We start from the raw sequence: 18,093 nt of genomic DNA on the forward strand, positions 1-18,093 counted from the left end.
TCTTATCCCCTTTTCTCGTAAAAGTGACTGAATTGCATTGCCTGTGTATTCTGTGCCATTGTCTGATCTTATGCATTTGACGCTACCGTATGGCGCACTGTCTGCCAAGAGCTTTTCTGTTGCTAATGTTGTGTCACTCTTGTTCTTAAGGAAGTAAACCGCTATTGCTCCTGAAAAATCATCTGTAAATGAGATTGCATATTTACATCCTTCTTGAGAAGGTGGTTCAATGGTGCCTGCTAAGTCAGTATGTAATAACTCTAGAGCCTCACCAGCCTTTGTGACCGTTTTCATATTACTGCTGTTGATGAACTTTCCCTCAGTACAAACATTGCAGTTTAGTTTGGTATTACCGGTGATCTCCATACCCTCTACCAGTTTAGACAATTTCATTACATCATCAACATTACAGTGCCCCATGGTCTCATGCCATGTTTTGACATCACAAGCTAAGCTCACTTTGTCTCGGGACATTATGTCATTAACTAATGCATCAACACATTGATTATGGTTAATTACCGTTTTCAAATTTACATTTAGTCATTTAGCAGACGCTTTTATCCAAAGCGAGTTACATATGTGCGACTTACAATGTATACACATTTTACATTTTACATTTACACTGATGGCACACTGCACATCAGGAGCAATTAGGGGTTCAGTGTCTTGCTCAAGGACGCTTCAACAGGGAATCGAACTAGCAACCTTCTGATTACTAAACGACTTCTCTACCTCCTGTACCACTGTCGCCCCTACATACCACTGTCGCCCCTACAAATAGTACAGTCTCTCGTGCTCCTCTATGCGAAACACAGTCCCATCCTTGTATATCAGTTAATTCTGTCCCTCTTGGAAGAGTCTGTTTATACTCAGTCCAGATTGGGCAACCACAGAGGTGAAGGTGGATAGGTTAAAATGGTAAAACAACAGATAAAAACCATTACTTTCTGAAAACATAGACATTAGCAAAATTACCCACTGACATTTTTAGACAAAACTCCATGTTCTCATCAATGAGTCTAATCAGTCTCACTGGTCACCTGTTCAGTCCAAGGTGGGCTTTAGTCATCGGAATATTTTTTTTTGTACTTCATCCACTTTCTTCTCACCGTCTTCCTCTCTGTCAAGTAGAACAAATGTTGCGACTACTACAAGAAAGGGATCAAATGAATGTGGTCTTATGTGACTGTAACTGTGACAGCTACCAAGAAATAATTCTACTGAGGTAACCTGATGAGACAATTTATACCATCAGCCTGGCTCTCAGAAGAAGGTTCAACTTCATCCCGCAATGACCGTCATGTTTCAGTTGGAGACCTTCCTCTCTTACCCGGTAAATCGAAGAAAACACCACCTTCAAATTCAGGGCTTTTAATGAGTCAGCCGTTGTTTATCGTGTAATTTTTATCTCTGTGATAAGATGTTTTTAGAATCTTGAACACTAGTGATAACTACAGAAATGGTAGAAATAATGCCCTTGGAGCTTTTTGGAAAGGGTTGGGGTCTTAGGTCATACTGTCAGTATGTGTCAGTAACTGTTAGTGCAGATTATATAAAAATACTAGATATTATTTGGAATTATACACAGAACTGGTTGCAGAATATGGAATTATAAATATGTTTACCCATGCTAAATAAGGGTTTGTTCAAGATAAGTTCAAGGTAGTTACCGGCTTCCAGAGAATTTTTTGATTTGAGAATGAAAGAATGTTGCCAATAAAGGCTATGCAATCAATTTTACATACATTATTACATGACTATCTTTATGCCCACTGCATTAACACTATTATAAGGGATTGGGTTTGACAGCTTGGATGCACTTAACCCACATATTGGCAAGTGTGTCTCCACTCTGTGTTATCACAACTGAACATAACAGACCTCATGCTTATTTGCAAATGTATTTGCCAGTGCCTTTGTTGTATAATCAGATTACACTATTTGATGATGAATTACCATACGTTGCTAAATTCTAAATTCTGTGGAATGAATTTATCAGATATGTACACAGACAAGTAGATTGTGATGAAAATGAAACACTGGATATCAAAATTGGAAAAACATTTAAATGTTTCTTTGAAACTGCTATATCTTGTTCATAAATTCCAGGAAAACCTTCTTTGTAGGTAGGTAAAAGTCCTTGTAGGTAAAAAAACACATTAGGGTTAGAATAGGGCTTTATTGATCCCTCAGTAGGGAAATTAGGTTGTCATGCTAACAGTGATACACGAATATAGAACACACAGTTACATGCTAAACTACATGCAAAAGTGAATGCATAACATGTCTAGGTCCATTATTGTGACACAGCAATGTGGTATTTCTATGTTATTGAAACCCTTATGCAGTTTGTGCAAGAAAGTGTTCTCCACTCCAGTGGATCTTAGTGTTTTCACAGGGTTATGGTTATGGTTATGGTTATGGTTATGGTTATGGTAAGTACCAACCTTACTTGACCCTGTAACCCCCAGAGGCCTTGAAAAGACTTCAGAGGCTAATGTAACATGGCTTACATAGCCCATCCACAGCATTAGTGACAAGGTGAAAACATCTAGTTGTTAGTGGAGAAGTAAAAGACTTGTTGGTCTTCCACGTCGTGTTAAACTTTCATCACTGCAATTTTAGACTTATAGTGAGGACACGCTGAGTCTGCAACAATAGTCCTAAGCAAAAAGATTCAGTAGCCTAATCAGTCCAAATATTTCTATTGAACTCGTGTCATGTAGTGCCTTGTTTAATCAAGTAATTGTTCCTCAAATATTTACTCAAAATGAATCAACACCCCAAGGACGTGTACTTGTTTTGCTGCTTATGTCACACATTTTGGCAGAACCAAGTAGATCTTATCCAAGTAATAAAAGTTGGGGGGGGGGGGGTGATATTGAAAGGATCTCGATATAAAGAACTTGAATTTGTCGTCATTCACTCAGTCTTAGTGGATCTCAGGACAGACTGCATCATGAAGTTGGCCATCGTTCTGTGTGCTGTTGTGGCACTCTCTGAGTGCCTGGTCAGGTGAGCTTGTCAAGGACAATTGATGACCAAGTCAATATCTATTTTAACAGTAATTTAGGTGTTATTACTATAGTTACTGTAATTTGCTATTTAAAAAGTATTATCCTTGTTGTTAATATTATTTGGTATTTTTATTTTGTTATTATGATTATCATAGTTATGTATTCTGTTGATCACTTTAGATAACATATCTTTTAATACACGTAACCATTAACCATATGTGCAATGTACTCCATGCTTGATGTGGGGAAAACGAGCATTTTTTGTGTCTTTTGTGCCAGGGTCCCCCTGATTAAGCATAAGACCACCAGGGAGATCATGGAGGAGAAAGGCCAGTGGGAGGAGTTCAGGCAGAGGTACCCCTACAACCCCCTGACCAAGTTTGACAGTAATTTGTTCGGAGCGCAGCAGATGACTAACGATGCTGATGTGAGTGATTTACATGAACTACTCAGTGTTCAAAAGCTTACAATGGACATAGTGTGCCACTGGTTTGTCTTTTGATGTGTGCAATGCCTTGTCTTTCTTTCTCCCTGTAGCTTGCTTACTATGGAGTCATTTCCATTGGCACGCCACCTCAGTCCTTCACAGTGGTCTTTGACACTGGCTCTGCCAACCTCTGGGTTCCCTCCACCTTTTGCAGCAGCCCTGCGTGTGGTGTGTACAAACATCCTTTTCAAATACTCTCTGTTACCGATGTTAACACTGGATCCAACATGAGAAGTTCACTCAGAACATTACACATTTCAGAGTTTAATGTGGATTAACATGCACCAATATATTATTTGCAGAATCAGACAGGACCTGTCATCCATAATGTATGCAAGGGTGAATTTTATTTTTTTATTCATGTTTTTACATTGATGTCGGTAATAACAAAATACTTCATTTGTGGCAGGAAACCACAACAAGTTTGATATCTACAAGTCCTCTACTTATGTCAGTACTGGAAAGGGCCTCTCCATCCAGTATGGAACTGGCAGCATGCAGGGCTCTTTGGGATCGGACACTGTTGAGGTGTGCTGATTTCATTCATATATCCGTACTAGCAATAACAAACATGTACTTAATTCAATTGTATTAATTTATATAGCACCAACAATAAGTGGACGACACATGGATTAATGATAAATACTGCATTGTGTGAGTGTCCTTTGTTTGCCAATTCTTTTGCCTGTTTGGTGACTTCCAGGTCGGAGGACTCAAGGTGGTCAACCAAATGTTCGGAATTAGCCAGTCCGAGGCTTCCTTTATGTACTATATGAAAGCTGATGGTATCTTGGGTCTGGCTTATGCCAGCATTGCAGTGGAAGGGGTCATGCCAGTCTTCAACAACATGGTGAAAGAGGGTTTGATTGAGAATGACTACTTCTCCGTTTACCTGAGCAGGTACAAATTGTTTGGTTCATCTCAATTCTCTCTAGAAACCTTATCAACACTATTATTAAAGTCAAATCTGTTTTTCTACAGGAGCCCCGACACTGGCAGTGAAGTGGTCTTTGGTGGATATGACCCTGACCATTACAATGGTGATCTTAGATGGATTCCTTTGTCCTCTGCAAATTACTGGCAGATCAAAATGGACAGGTGTGTTATAATGTGTATGTTATAAGCAACATGATGTCATATTCTATATACCTTTTATACTTAACAACATGAAAATAAAATGAAATTGTATCAAAGGATTCTCATCAAAGAGTAATATGAAGAATTATATGAAAAGCAACAGTGCAGAGACACAACATAATGAATGATACTGTGCTCTATCATAACTGTTGACTTAAAGTGTTTTGCAGTATAATTGCGGATCTCAGCTATTTTATCTGATGAGCCTTTATTGAACTACGTATCAATATTACTCTATGGGAATTATTTGGTCATTGGCTTCATAGTTTGTTACATATTAAACACATAATCTAAATTTCAGTTTACTCTTAAATATCAGAGATTCTGTCAAGCTATAAAAGTCACTTAATTTACCCTACAACTTATTTAACATCAAATTCCAGCATTACTGTCAATGGCAAGGTTGTTGCTTGCAATGGTGGCTGCCAGGCAATTGTGGACACTGGAACCTCCTTGATTGTTGGACCTCAAGTCGACATTCTCAACAGTGCAGTGGGAACTCCTTATGGTCAGGTAAGTACAGATGGTGACATGAAACAGCACTTCTTTTGTCAGATCCCCTATTTTTTTTATTTATATAGTTTTATTAACGTTATGGTACATTACAATGGTGCAATGCCAATGATTTTATCATCATAATTTTATTCTAAAGCTATTTCGTTACTCAGTGGATTTAACAACATGTATCTTGCCACATCCTCTTCTAGGTAAACTGCAATTCCATTGCAAGCCTGCCTGATGTGACTTTCAACATCAATGGAAATTCCTTTTCTATCCCCTCTTCTGCCTATGTCCGCAAGGTATGAACATCTCTGTATTTCTCTGTATTTGACAAGAAAAGGGTGGATGGTCAGCTGTAAATGACATGCTCCCAGTGTAATTTCATCCAAACAATAGTTTGAATAACTTATTAAACACAGGGAGTTTATTTACTGATCTAACCCACTGAATTACTATTTCTACAGACTCAAAAGTATGGTTGCAGCACCAGTTTTGAGCATAGCTTCAGCAATGGAGTCGGTTCTGGCCTTTGGATTCTGGGAGATGTCTTCATCAGAGAGTACTACACTGTCTTTAACATGCGTGATAATGCTGTGGGTTTTGCCGCTCTCAGGTAAATTACCTTTTGTGGACAAACACAGTGTAACTGTCTCGGCCATGTTGCATGACAGTCATCTTAATGTTAGCTCAATTCTACATTCAATGTAATATTGATGTTTTCCGTGTCAGTCATGTGTGTCAGACATGTACAAACTGCTTGAGCAGAATAAAGTCCAGTTCCTGCATCAAAAGTCTTGTCTGGTGTTCATTCTCATCAAAGGCTTCATAGGGGGATCTAGAGGTAGTACATGGCTAATGTAGGCCAAACTACAACCCAAAAGTGTGGAGAGATAGCCTGGTGTTCCCCACAATTCTCCGTGTTGGAAACCACTCGTTGAAGGTGTGGTATTTTGGTTAGTGGAAGTTAGTACCATAATACTGTGTTGTCAAAACTGAGCTATCGACTGGCAACTCCTGTTCACATCATTTCCATTCTTTACAATAAGAGTTTTTGAGGAGGAGGATGTCAGTCAGTAACCTTTATATACCTTTAAAAATGTTGTTGGACAATCCTGTGATTGTCAATAGTTGTGTTCAGGATACTCTAATCACTCTTTGCATTTTTTTTATACAACCCCAAATCAGAAAAAGTTGGGACGGTATGTTATATTAAAACTAAAACTGAAAACAGTGATTTGTAAATTCTCTTTGTATTACATTGAAAACAATTCAACAGCACATTATTTGATGTTTTACCTCATGAATTTTATTGTTTTTTCAAAATAAACACTTAATTAAATTTCGATTCTTGCAACATATTTCATAAAAAGTTAGGACAGTAAAGCATTTACCACTTTGTAATGTTGCCATTCCTTTTCACAACACTAAAGATGTTTAGGGACTGATAATACCAAGTGATGAAGCGTTTCAGGTGTTACTTTGTCCCAGTCTTAAGGTGTGCAACGGTACGGGATCTTCATTTCAAAATGCGCCACACATTCTCTATTGGGGACAAGTCAGGACTGCAGGCAGGCCAGTCCAGCACCCGCACACGCTTCTTCCTCAGCCATGCCTTTGAAATGTGTGCAGAATGTGGTTTTGCATTGTCTTGTTGAAATATGCTTGGGCGTTCCTGGAAAGGATGTCGTCTTGAAGGCAGCATATGTTGCTCCAAAATCTCTAAATACTTTTCGGCATTAATGGTGCCATCGCAGAAGTGTAAGTTACCTTTGCCAAGGCCACTGACACAACCCCTTACCATGACAGACCCTGGCTTTTTGGTCACTCTGCTTGCTCAGTTGTGGTGAATATGGTCAAAACTCAAAAGTAGTCCTCAAAAGTAACTCAGACCAGTCACGTCACATGCTGACAACTTTTTGATAATTTTTGATAATCACATGTTGACATTTTTCACATTTCATCATATTTTGAGTCCTGCTCTGATTTGTAAACTCCAAAATGTGATTATGATCTTACCATATCGCACCATCTATCAATATGTCTGTCATTACCTACTATCTTCAGTGCCACAGAGATCTGTTCAAGTCTGTCATTATGCTTTGCCTGTACCTTTCATCAATGATGGATATTATGTGGTTACAGGCACTGTCGCCATGTTGGAAAGCACTCTGGATGTAATATTGTTTTGTAACCCAATTTCCAGCAGGTTTATGAAAGAACAAATACATGGATACATAGTAAGATACATTGCCTGTCTTAGATTAAGTTCCACTCACAAAGTGTTAGTTTCCCCTCTGTTAACCAAAGGACTGGCTGCCATGTGCTTTCCTGTGTTTGTTTGTCAAGCCATGTGCTCTCCTGTGTTAGTTTGTTATGCCATGTGCCTTCTTGTTTTTGTCCTGAACTCCGCCCCCACCTGCCTTCTGCCACTTCCTGGATTTTCCCGTCACCATCTACCTCACCTGTTCTGTTAATTAGCCTATTTTTTATCCTGATTAGTTGTTTTGCCTCCCACCAATTATCTGTTTCCCTCTCTGCTATTTAAGCTCAGTCTGCCTTTTATTCTCTGAACGTAACCACATGTCAGGTTAGAAACGTCGAGTCCTGTTTAACATGTGAATGGACCCCATCCCATCCAATATCCTTCAAGCCATATCGCCTGCCGTCTTACCGGCAATAACACAGGTGATTAATGCTTCATTTAATTCTGGAACATTCCCTTCTTCATTTAAAGTGAGTGCTACTCAATAGTAGTCCTGAATTTAACTGAACTCAGACCAGTCCCGTCACATTCTGACTAAGGCAGAGGGGAATGCTACATCATGTTTCTTTAAACTGCCTTTTGTATGGTATGCGTTGTAAGTGCACTCTTTGCAGCGTGTCGAGTAAACAGTGTTGTTGTGCTGTGGTGGTGCCATGAGCTTATTTCTTGTTTTTCTTTCTTTCTTCATCTCTATGATTAGAGGGTATTAAAATAGAGAATATTGATGTATGTTTTGCTCTGTGCTGACGAAGTGCATCAGCCCAAGAGGTGCCCTGCTTGGGTCTCTAGCATGTATGCTCACTTTTTGTGAGCTGCACTCATGAGCAAAGGCCTTCTAGTGCATTCTAATAGAATCAGCTCAACCAAGTTGTTTTAACTTTTGGGCTCCATCTGCTGGTTTGTTCGTCCATGAGTCCATGCTTTGCTAAAGTGTTGAAAACGTACCATGTAGGCTTCCATAGCCAAGAAAAAGGAATGAGTTCACTTGTTCATCATTTTTTTTCCAGTTTTCTATTTTCATAATAATAGGTGATGTCCACATGGTGTGCGCAGCCTTTCAAGCACGTGGCCGATTGGTCTCTATAATTGACATAGACTGACGCTGCAAAAGTTGTTTGGCTGAGAAAACTGTAAAATTGTAGCCCCTCAATATAGGGGTCAGATTTCTTTATTAGAACGTGCAGAACAGCATTCTGAAATTAAAAGTGGGTAATTGTCGTTTGCGTGGTGTAGCCAGCCTTTCAAGCACATGGCCTATTGACCTTTATAGGCCGAATTGACATACACTGATGCTGCAAACGTTGTTAGGCTTAGTAAAAAAAAATGTTAACCCCCCCCCCCCCCCAGTATTGGGTCAGATTTCTTTATTAGAGGATGTAGAACATAATTTTGAAATTAAAAAGTGGGGAATTGTCGTCTGCCAGGCATACACAGCCTTCCAAGCATGTGGCCTATTGATTTCTATAGGCCGAATTGACATACACTGTGAAACTGTACCAGCGTACACTGGCTTACCCTGATATTCCTACCCTGACTCTAACCAATCTCACGCCTCATCCCTAATCCTATCCATCCCATTTAAAACATTCTCCTGTGGTGGGTGGGTGTATGCCCCCGGAGGAAGGTGTTGGACCTTACTAGCCAAATCATTGGCAAGGAAGTGCCTCTTAGTCCTAAATTGTGCCTATTGAATCTATATCCAGAGAACTTCACTACCTCTAAAAAAGTTAGGTCTCTACTGAATATTTGTTTTCTGGAAGCCAAACGATGTATAGCTCTATCATGGAAATCTGATACACCTTGTGCCACATCACAATGGTTGAGGGGAATGACTTCTTACTTAGCTTTAGAAAAGATAAGTTACACAACAAAAAATAGACTTGACAAGTTTTGGGAAATATGGAACATTTTTTACAATTTCCTTGAGAATAACAACATGGATGTTGATGGTCGGTTAAATGATAAAATGGATTGAGTACTTTTTTTTTTTTCATTTTCATTTTGTTCTCCCCTTTAAACAATGTAAGTTAGCTGATGTAATCTTAATGACTGTAACACACTGTCTACTGTGACACGGACATCTATTGTATGTGCTATATGTGAGAGCAAATTGCATTATATGTGCCTTGTTGTGTTGTCTTGTATTGTTTGTCTGTAAAATGAACAAAATTCTTAATAAATATATGTTTAAAAAAAAAAAACCAGGCCTGCCTTGTTTTCCATGGAGCCTAATGACCCAGTGACAGGAAAGAGGAAGCAGAAAGAGAGAGAGAAACAGAGACAGCACAACACAGCCCAAGACAGCACATCAAAACAACAAATAAATAAATGAATAAGTAAATAAACACTTCTTTGACATAACAATGCAAAGCATGATGACAGACTTTAACAGATCTCTGTGGCACTGAAGATAGTAGGTGATGACAGGCATATTGATAGATGGTGCGATATGGTGTGATCATAATCACATTTTGGAGTTTACACATCAGAGCAGGACTCAAAATATGATGAAATGTGAAAAATGTCAACATGTGATTATCAAAAATGATCAAAAAGTTGCCAGCATGTGACGTGACTGGTCTGAGTTCAGTTAAGTTCAGGACTACTTTTGAGCTAAGAACAAGACGTTCATGATTAACACCAAGTTCACCACAACTCAGCAAGCAGCGTGACAGCTATCTGCATATGGGTCTGACATTCTAAAGCGTCTGTTTAAGTGATGTATGTTGACCAAAGTGTTAAAGTTAACACCCTTTTTTGTGCTCTGCTGCAAATGAAGGAGGATCAGGCGACGATGTGAAAGACTGATACCGCTATGTCTCAGTCTCCCTGTTGTCTGAGATGGCAGCCTTTAGCATTAAGACCTACCTAATCCTTTTGGTCATTTTTCAGGTGAGTCTACTGAATGTGCTCTCTCTCTCTCTCTCTCTATCTATCTCTCTCTCGCTTTCTCTCTCTCTCTCTCTTTCTCTTCTTCTCTCTCTCTCTCTCTCTTTCTCTTCTTCTCTCTCTCTCTCTCTCTCTTTCTCTCATTATACCATGTGTTTATTTCTTAATTAGAAAAAAAACAGCAAGAAAAAGATTGGGTGCCTGCTATAAAGCATTCACATGCCAATACAATGCTCTCCAGACCTGTGGTCTTACTAACCCACCCCCCACACACACACTCACACACACACACCTCTTGTCCCCAACAGCTTGATGGTGGAGAGATGGAGTGTATGGGAGGGCAGAAACAGATCCCCATAAGGAACAGAGACTATGTCTGCTCAGGCCATGATAAAGGCCACCTGTTCCCAGTCTACCATACGTCCACATTCGCTGCCAAGCTGGCCACCTCCACCCTGACCAACGCTGCCCCACAGGACCCCTGCTTTAACAGGGGCAAGTGGAGGATCCACGAGAGAGATATGGTGACGCAGGCTAAGGACTGCCAGGAAGCTTTTATGGTCACTGGGGTCGTGCCTGGGAACGGGCACATCGGGAACGGAGTGAGGGTGGCCAAGTACTACTGGAGCGCCCTCTGCTGTCGGAAAGAGGGAGGACATCACTCTCGAGGGTTCATAGGACCAGATAACAATGGGCAAGTTCAAGAGTTAAGTGTGAGGGAGTTGGAGATGAGGTTGAGTGACTTATACCAATTATTAACCACTTTTATTGTCTTCGGGGGAGGATGTTAATCATTGCATGGTCATAGCTTTGTCTTATGGATGATTTGAGATGTATGTTTTATTTGCAATAAATAAGATACATACTATATTGTATTTGACATATTCAATTATGTTTTGGCCATACATTACATTGCTTTCAATGTGATTTAATCTGTGTAAAATGAAACATTGATGAGAGTTTATGTAGTTACCCCATGGAAATTGTGCTTTGCACTCTCACATACCAGGACTGCCTCTTCTGCAGGGCCAGCATATTCACTGACAATAAATTGTCCATCCCCTGCTAGTAGTGCCGACCCATTGTTTAAAAAGAGTTTAGCCCTGCCCATCGCTCATGGCATATGTAATAATGCATAAAGTTAATTTACAACCCCAAATCAGAAAAAGTTGGGACGGTATGGAAAATGCAAATAAAAAAAGAAAGCAGTGATTTATAAATGTACCTTGACTTGTTTTTCATTGCAGACAGTATGAACACAAGACATTTCATATTTTGTCTGGTCAACTTAATTTTATTTGTAAATATTAGTGCTGTCAAACGATTAAAATATTTAATCGCGATTAATCTCATTTATGTCATAGTTAACTCAAAATGAATCGCGATTAATCGCAAATTTTTATCTATTCTAAATGTCCCTTCGTTTATTAATTTTTTCCATCATTTTATTTTTATTTTAATGCCCTTATCAACATGGAAAAGTTGATTGGCTTGCTTTATGCAAATGTTTTATTTTATTGAAAACCAATATTGCCAAACAGGGCGGTACAAAATAAAATTATAAAGTGCACATTTCAGGTAAACAAGGTCTCAGCCTATAGTGCAGAATGTTTATCTAAAAAAATAAAATAAATAAATAAATAAAAATTCGCGTTAATCTCGCGATAAAAAAATTAACGGCGTTAAAATGGGTTTGCGTTAAACTGACAGCACTAGTAAATATACATCCATTCCTGTCATTCAGGCCTGCAACACATTCCAAAAAAAGTTGGGACGGGGGCAATTTAGGGGTAGTAATGAGGTAGAATAATTAAATAATTATGTGATTTGAACACAGTGATGTCAACAGGTAATTTGGTACAAAAGCAACATCTAGGAAAGGCCTAGTCCTTTAGGAGCAAAGATGGGCCAAGGATTGCCAGTTTGTCAACAAATGTGTGAGCAAATTATTGAAATGTTTAAAAACAATGTTTCTCAAAGAAAGATAGGAAGGGATTTGAGTATTTCACCGTCCATAACATAATTAAAAGATTCAAGGAATCTGGAGGAATTTCAGTGCGTAAAGGGCAAGGGCGCAAGCCTAAGCTGTCACGATTTGGGACCTTTGGGCCTGTAGAGGTCGCCAACAAAAGGATTGTTGGCTTGTGTGTGTACATGTGCTTTTGTTTACGTCCTGTCTCTGCTTTCCCTTCCATTGTTTTCACCTGCTAGCTGATTGGTCACATGACCAATTAGCTAGAGTATTTATACCTGGTCTTTTGACTTGTTCTTTGCTATGTCCTTGTCGTATTGTTTTCTAATTAATGCTAGTCCCGCATTATTGTTGTCTCAAGCTCCTAGTTGTCTCAAGCTTCCTAGTTGTCTCAAGCTCCTAGTTGTCTCAAGCTTCCTAGTTTCCTAGTTTCCTAGCCTCAGTGTCCTTGTCTGCAGTCACAGTCCTTGTGTGTTTTTTGTAAGTTTTTGTGGTTTTCAAGCCTCTTCAATTCAACTTTATTTCGCCATGTATACAGATACTAGGAATTTGTTTTGGTATTCTCCATGCAGGCTATAGTATCACCAAACTATCTCCTGCACGAGATCTCCACGGCCGCTACACAAGCGCCATCGGACAAGGGGGTAGACAGGACGGGAAGACAAGGTTGAGGGAAGAATTGCAGCATAACATGAGGAAAGGGAGGAGAAAAAAAAGGCGACCCCCAGACTATGCTCCTAGAGGAGTACAGTGTGGGAGCAGGAAAAAAAACACCTCAGCACATAAGCACATACATTTTACAACATGACAGAACTCAAGACTTGCAACGGGGAGGGGGGAGGGGGGAGGGGGGATGGAGGTAAGCCAGCGCAAACAAGCAGCAATCTGGTCCAACAGCCATATTCGGCTATGGTCACAGACCCGCCTGTCACCCTGGGGGTACGAAGCAGGCGAAGGCGTGGGATGGGGGTCATGGGGTGGTGAATGCATATCAGTAATGTGTATGTGTGTATGTATGCATGTAGAAAGTTCGAGTATGAGTAGGCCTGGATTGTCGCCTTCCCCTAGGCCTAATCAGACAGATTCTCAGTCCGCAAGATTGTCGTTGCCATGGAGACATCCTTGAAAAGGTCCTGGACTGAGACAACAATCCACAGGTGTCTGTGGAAAGGGGGAAGGGAATGCAAGAGAGTCTCACTGCAGCGATCTTCAGGGGAGTTGTTGTTCCAGCAACAGCCTTGGCCAAGCTTGTTTTTGCCTTCCATTTTTGAACTTCTGAGCTTTGCCTTTTTGACGCTTTGGATTTTTCCTTATCTTCTGTATGTTTTGGAGTATCCTTTGTTCAAGAAATTAAAGACAACGTTTTTGCACATCCTGCATTTGGGTCCTCCTCCTACTTGGCTCAGTGAGTTCCTCACTGAACCAGCGGCCAGGGTTCGATTCCCGACTCCGGCCCTGACATAAGCTGAATAACCGTGATCTTCGATTCATCTACAAGCGATATAACCACATGGGCTCAGGATTTCTATGGCAAACCTTTGTCAAGCACTACAGTACATAGTTACATCCACAAATGCCAGTTAAAACTTTATTGTGCCAAAAGGAAGCCTTATGTTAACTGTGTCCAGAAGCGCCGTCGATCTCCCTGGGCTCGGAGGCATCTGGGATGGACCATCAGACAATAGAAACATGTATTGTGGTCAGACAAATCAGTATTTCAGTTCTTTTTTGGAAGAAATGGAAGCCGTGTGCTCCGGAACAAAGAAGAAAAGGACCATCCAGACTGTTACCAGCAACAAGTGCAAAAGCCAGGGTCTGTCATGGTAAGGGGTTGTGTCAGTGGCCTTGGCAAAGGTAACTTACACTTCTGCGATGGCACCATTAATGCCGAAAAGTATTTAGAGATTTTGGAGCATCATATGCTGCCTTCAAGACGACATCCTTTCCAGGAACGCCCAAGCATATTTCAACAAGACAATGCAAAACCACATTCTGCACACATTTCAAAGGCATGGCTGAGGAAGAAGCGTGTGCGGGTGCTGGACTGGCCTGCCTGCAGTCCTGACTTGTCCCCAATAGAGAATGTGTGGCGCATTTTGAAATGAAGATCCCGTACCGTTGCACACCTTAAGACTGGGACAAAGTAACACCTGAAACGCTTCATCACTTGGTATTATCAGTCCCTAAACATCTTTAGTGTTGTGAAAAGGAATGGCAACATTACAAAGTGGTAAATGCTTTACTGTCCTAACTTTTTATGAAATATGTTGCAAGAATCGAAATTTAATTAAGTGTTTATTTTGAAAAAACAATTAAATTCATGAGGTAAAACATCAAATAATGTGCTGTTGAATTGTTTTCAATGTAATACATTCATGTCAAAGAGAATTTACAAATCACTATTTTCAGTTTTAGTTTTAATATAACATACCGTCCCAACTTTTTCTGATTTGGGGTTGTATAAAAAAAATGCAAAGAGTGATTAGAGTATCCTGAACACAACTATTGACAATCACAGGATTGTCCACCAACATTTTTAAAGGTATATAAAGGTTACTGACTGACATCCTCCTCCTCAAAAACTGTTATTGTAAAGAATGGAAATAAAAAAGATGTGAACAAGAGTTGCCAGTCGATAGCTCAGTTTTGACAACACAGTATTATGGTACTAACTTCCACTAACCAAAATACCACACCTTCAACGAGTGGTTTCCAACACGGAGAATTGTGGGGAACACCAGGCTATCTCTCCACACTTTTGGGTTGTAGTTTGGCCTACATTAGCCATGTACTACCTCTAGATCCCCCTATGAAGCCTTTGATGAGAATGAACACCAGACAAGACTTTTGATGCAGGAACTGGACTTTATTCTGCTCAAGCAGTTTGTACATGTCTGACACACATGACTGACACGGAAAACATCAATATTACATTGAATGTTGAATTGAGCTAAGATTAAGATGACTGTCATGCAACATGGCCGAGACAGTTACACTGTGTTTGTCCACAAAAGGTAATTTACCTGAGAGCGGCAAAACCCACAGCATTATCACGCATGTTAAAGACAGTGTAGTACTCTCTGATGAAGACATCTCCAAGAATCCAAAGGCCAGAACCGACTCCATTGCTGAAGCTATGCTCAAAACCAGTGCTGCAACCATACTTTTGAGTCTGTAGAAATAGTAATTCAGTGGGTTAGATCAGTAAACAAACTCCCTGTGTTTAATAAGTTATTCAAACTATTGTTTGGATGAAATTACACTGGGAGCATGTCATTTACAGCTGACCATCCACCCTTTTCTTGTCAAATACAGAGAAATACAGAGATGTTCATACCTTGCGGACATAGGCAGAAGAGGGGATAGAAAAGGAATTTCCATTGATGTTGAAAGTCACATCAGGCAGGCTTGCAATGGAATTGCAGTTTACCTAGAAGACGATGTGGCAAGATACATGTTGTTAAATCCACTGAGTAACGAAATAGCTTTAGAATAAAATTATGATGATAAAATCATTGGCATTGCACCATTGTAATGTACCATCATGTATGCTTAAAACTATACAAATAAAAAAAAATAATAAGGATCTAACAAAAGCAGTACTGTTTCATGTCACCATCTGTACTTACCTGACCATTAGGAGTTCCCACTGCACTGTTGAGATTGTTGACTCCGAGGTCCAACAATCAAGGAGGTTCCAGTGTCCACAATTGCCTGGCAGCCACTATTGCAAGCAACAACCTTGCCATTGACAGTAATGCTGGAATTTGATTTTAAATAAGTTGTAGGGTAAATTAAGTAACTTGATTATAGCTTGACAGAATCTCTGATATTATTTAACAGTAAACTGAAATTTAGATTATGTGTGTAATATGTAACAAACTATGAAGCCCAAGACCATACAATTCCCATAGAGTAATATTGATACGTAGTTCAAAAAAGGCTCATCAGATATAATAGATGAGATCCACAATTATGCTGCAAAATACTTTAAGTCAACAGTTATGATAGAGCACAATATCATTCATTATGTTGTGTCTCTGCACTTTTGCTTTTCATATAGCTCTTCATATTCTCTTGATTAGAATCCTTTGATACAATTTCATTTTATTTTCATGTTGTTAAGTATAAAAGGTATATAGAATATGACATCATGTTGCTTATAACATACACATGATAACACACCTCTCCATTGTGATCTGCCAGTAAGTCTCAGAGGACAAAGGAATCCATCTAAGATCACCATCGTAACGGTCAGGGTCATATCCACCAAAGACCACCTCACTGCCAGTGTCAGGGCTCCTGTAGAAAAACAGATTTGACTTTAATAATAGTGTTGATAAGGTTTCTAGAGAGAATTGAGATGAACCAAACAATTTGTACCTGCTCAGGTAAACGGAGAAGTAGTCATTCTCAATCAAACCCTCTTTCACCATGTTGTTGAAGACTGGCATGACCCCTTCCACTGCAATGCTGGCATAAGCCAGACCCAAGATACCATCAGCTTTCATATAGTACATAAAGGAAGCCTCGGACTGGCTAATTCCGAACATTTGGTTGACCACCTTGAGTCCTCCGACCTGGAAGTCACCAAACAGGCAAAAGAATTGGCAAACAAAGGACACTCACACAATGCAGTATTTATCATTAATCCATGTGTCGTCCACTTATTGTTGGTGCTATATAAATTAATACAATTGAATTAAGTACATGTTTGTTATTGCTAGTACGGATATATGAATGAAATCAGCACACCTCAACAGTGTCCGATCCCAAAGAGCCCTGCATGCTGCCAGTTCCATACTGGATGGAGAGGCCCTTTCCAGTACTGACATAAGTAGAGGACTTGTAGATATCAAACTTGTTGTGGTTTCCTGCCACAAATGAAGTATTTTGTTATTACCGACATCAATGTAAAAACATGAATAAAAAAATCAAATTCACCCTTGCATACATTATGGATGACAGGTCCTGTCTGATTCTGCAAATAATATATTGGTGCATGTTAATCCACATTAAACTCTGAAATGTGTAATGTTCTAAGTGAACTTCTCATGTTGGATCCAGTGTTAACATCGGTAACAGAGAGTATTTGAAAAGGATGTTTGTACACACCACACGCAGGGCTGCTGCAAAAGGTGGAGGGAACCCAGAGGTTGGCAGAGCCAGTGTCAAAGACCACTGTGAAGGACTGAGGTGGCGTGCCAATGGAAATGACTCCATAGTAAGCAAGCTACAGGGAGAAAGAAAGACAAGGCATTGCACACATCAAAAGACAAACCAGTGGCACACTATGTCCATTGTAAGCTTTTGAACACTGAGTAGTTCATGTAAATCACTCACATCAGCATCGTTAGTCATCTGCTGCGCTCCGAACAAATTACTGTCAAACTTGGTCAGGGGTTGTAGGGGTACCTCTGCCTGAACTCCTCCCACTGGCCTTTCTCCTCCATGATCTCCCTGGTGGTCTTATGCTTAATCAGGGGGACCCTGGCACAAAAGACACAAAAAATGCTTGTTTTCCCCACATCAAGCATGGAGTACATTGCACATATGGTTAATGGTTACGTGTATTAAAAGATATGTTATCTAAAGTGATCAACAGAATACATAACTATGATAATCATAATAACAAAATAAAAATACCAAATAATATTAACAACAAGGATAATACTTTTTAAATAGCAAATTACAGTAACTATAGTAATAACACCTAAATTACTGTTAAAATAGATATTGACTTGGTCATCAATTGTCCTTGACAAGCTCACCTGACCAGGCACTCAGAGAGTGCCACAACAGCACACAGAATGATGGCCAACTTCAT

General features: G+C 39.7%; 1 protein-coding gene and 1 pseudogene across 1 annotated transcript; one reads left to right on the forward strand and one right to left on the reverse strand.

The window, feature by feature from the left end:
• The first annotated feature begins 2,698 nt into the window (after positions 1-2,698).
• On the forward strand, positions 2,699-5,539 carry LOC105901366 (pepsin A-like). Its single transcript, XM_042709902.1, has 7 exons — positions 2,699-3,015; positions 3,297-3,444; positions 3,555-3,672; positions 3,914-4,032; positions 4,208-4,602; positions 5,025-5,154; positions 5,349-5,539. The coding sequence occupies exons 1-7, from the start codon at positions 2,771-2,773 to the stop codon at positions 5,445-5,447; spliced, it is 1,254 nt and encodes a 417-aa protein (XP_042565836.1). The 5' UTR covers positions 2,699-2,770; the 3' UTR covers positions 5,448-5,539.
• A 9,856-nt stretch (positions 5,540-15,395) lies between these two features.
• Positions 15,396-18,093, reverse strand: LOC105901376 (annotated as a pseudogene).

Source organism: Clupea harengus, chromosome 15 (assembly GCF_900700415.2).
Source record: "Clupea harengus chromosome 15, Ch_v2.0.2, whole genome shotgun sequence".
NCBI lineage: Eukaryota > Metazoa > Chordata > Actinopteri > Clupeiformes > Clupeidae > Clupea > Clupea harengus.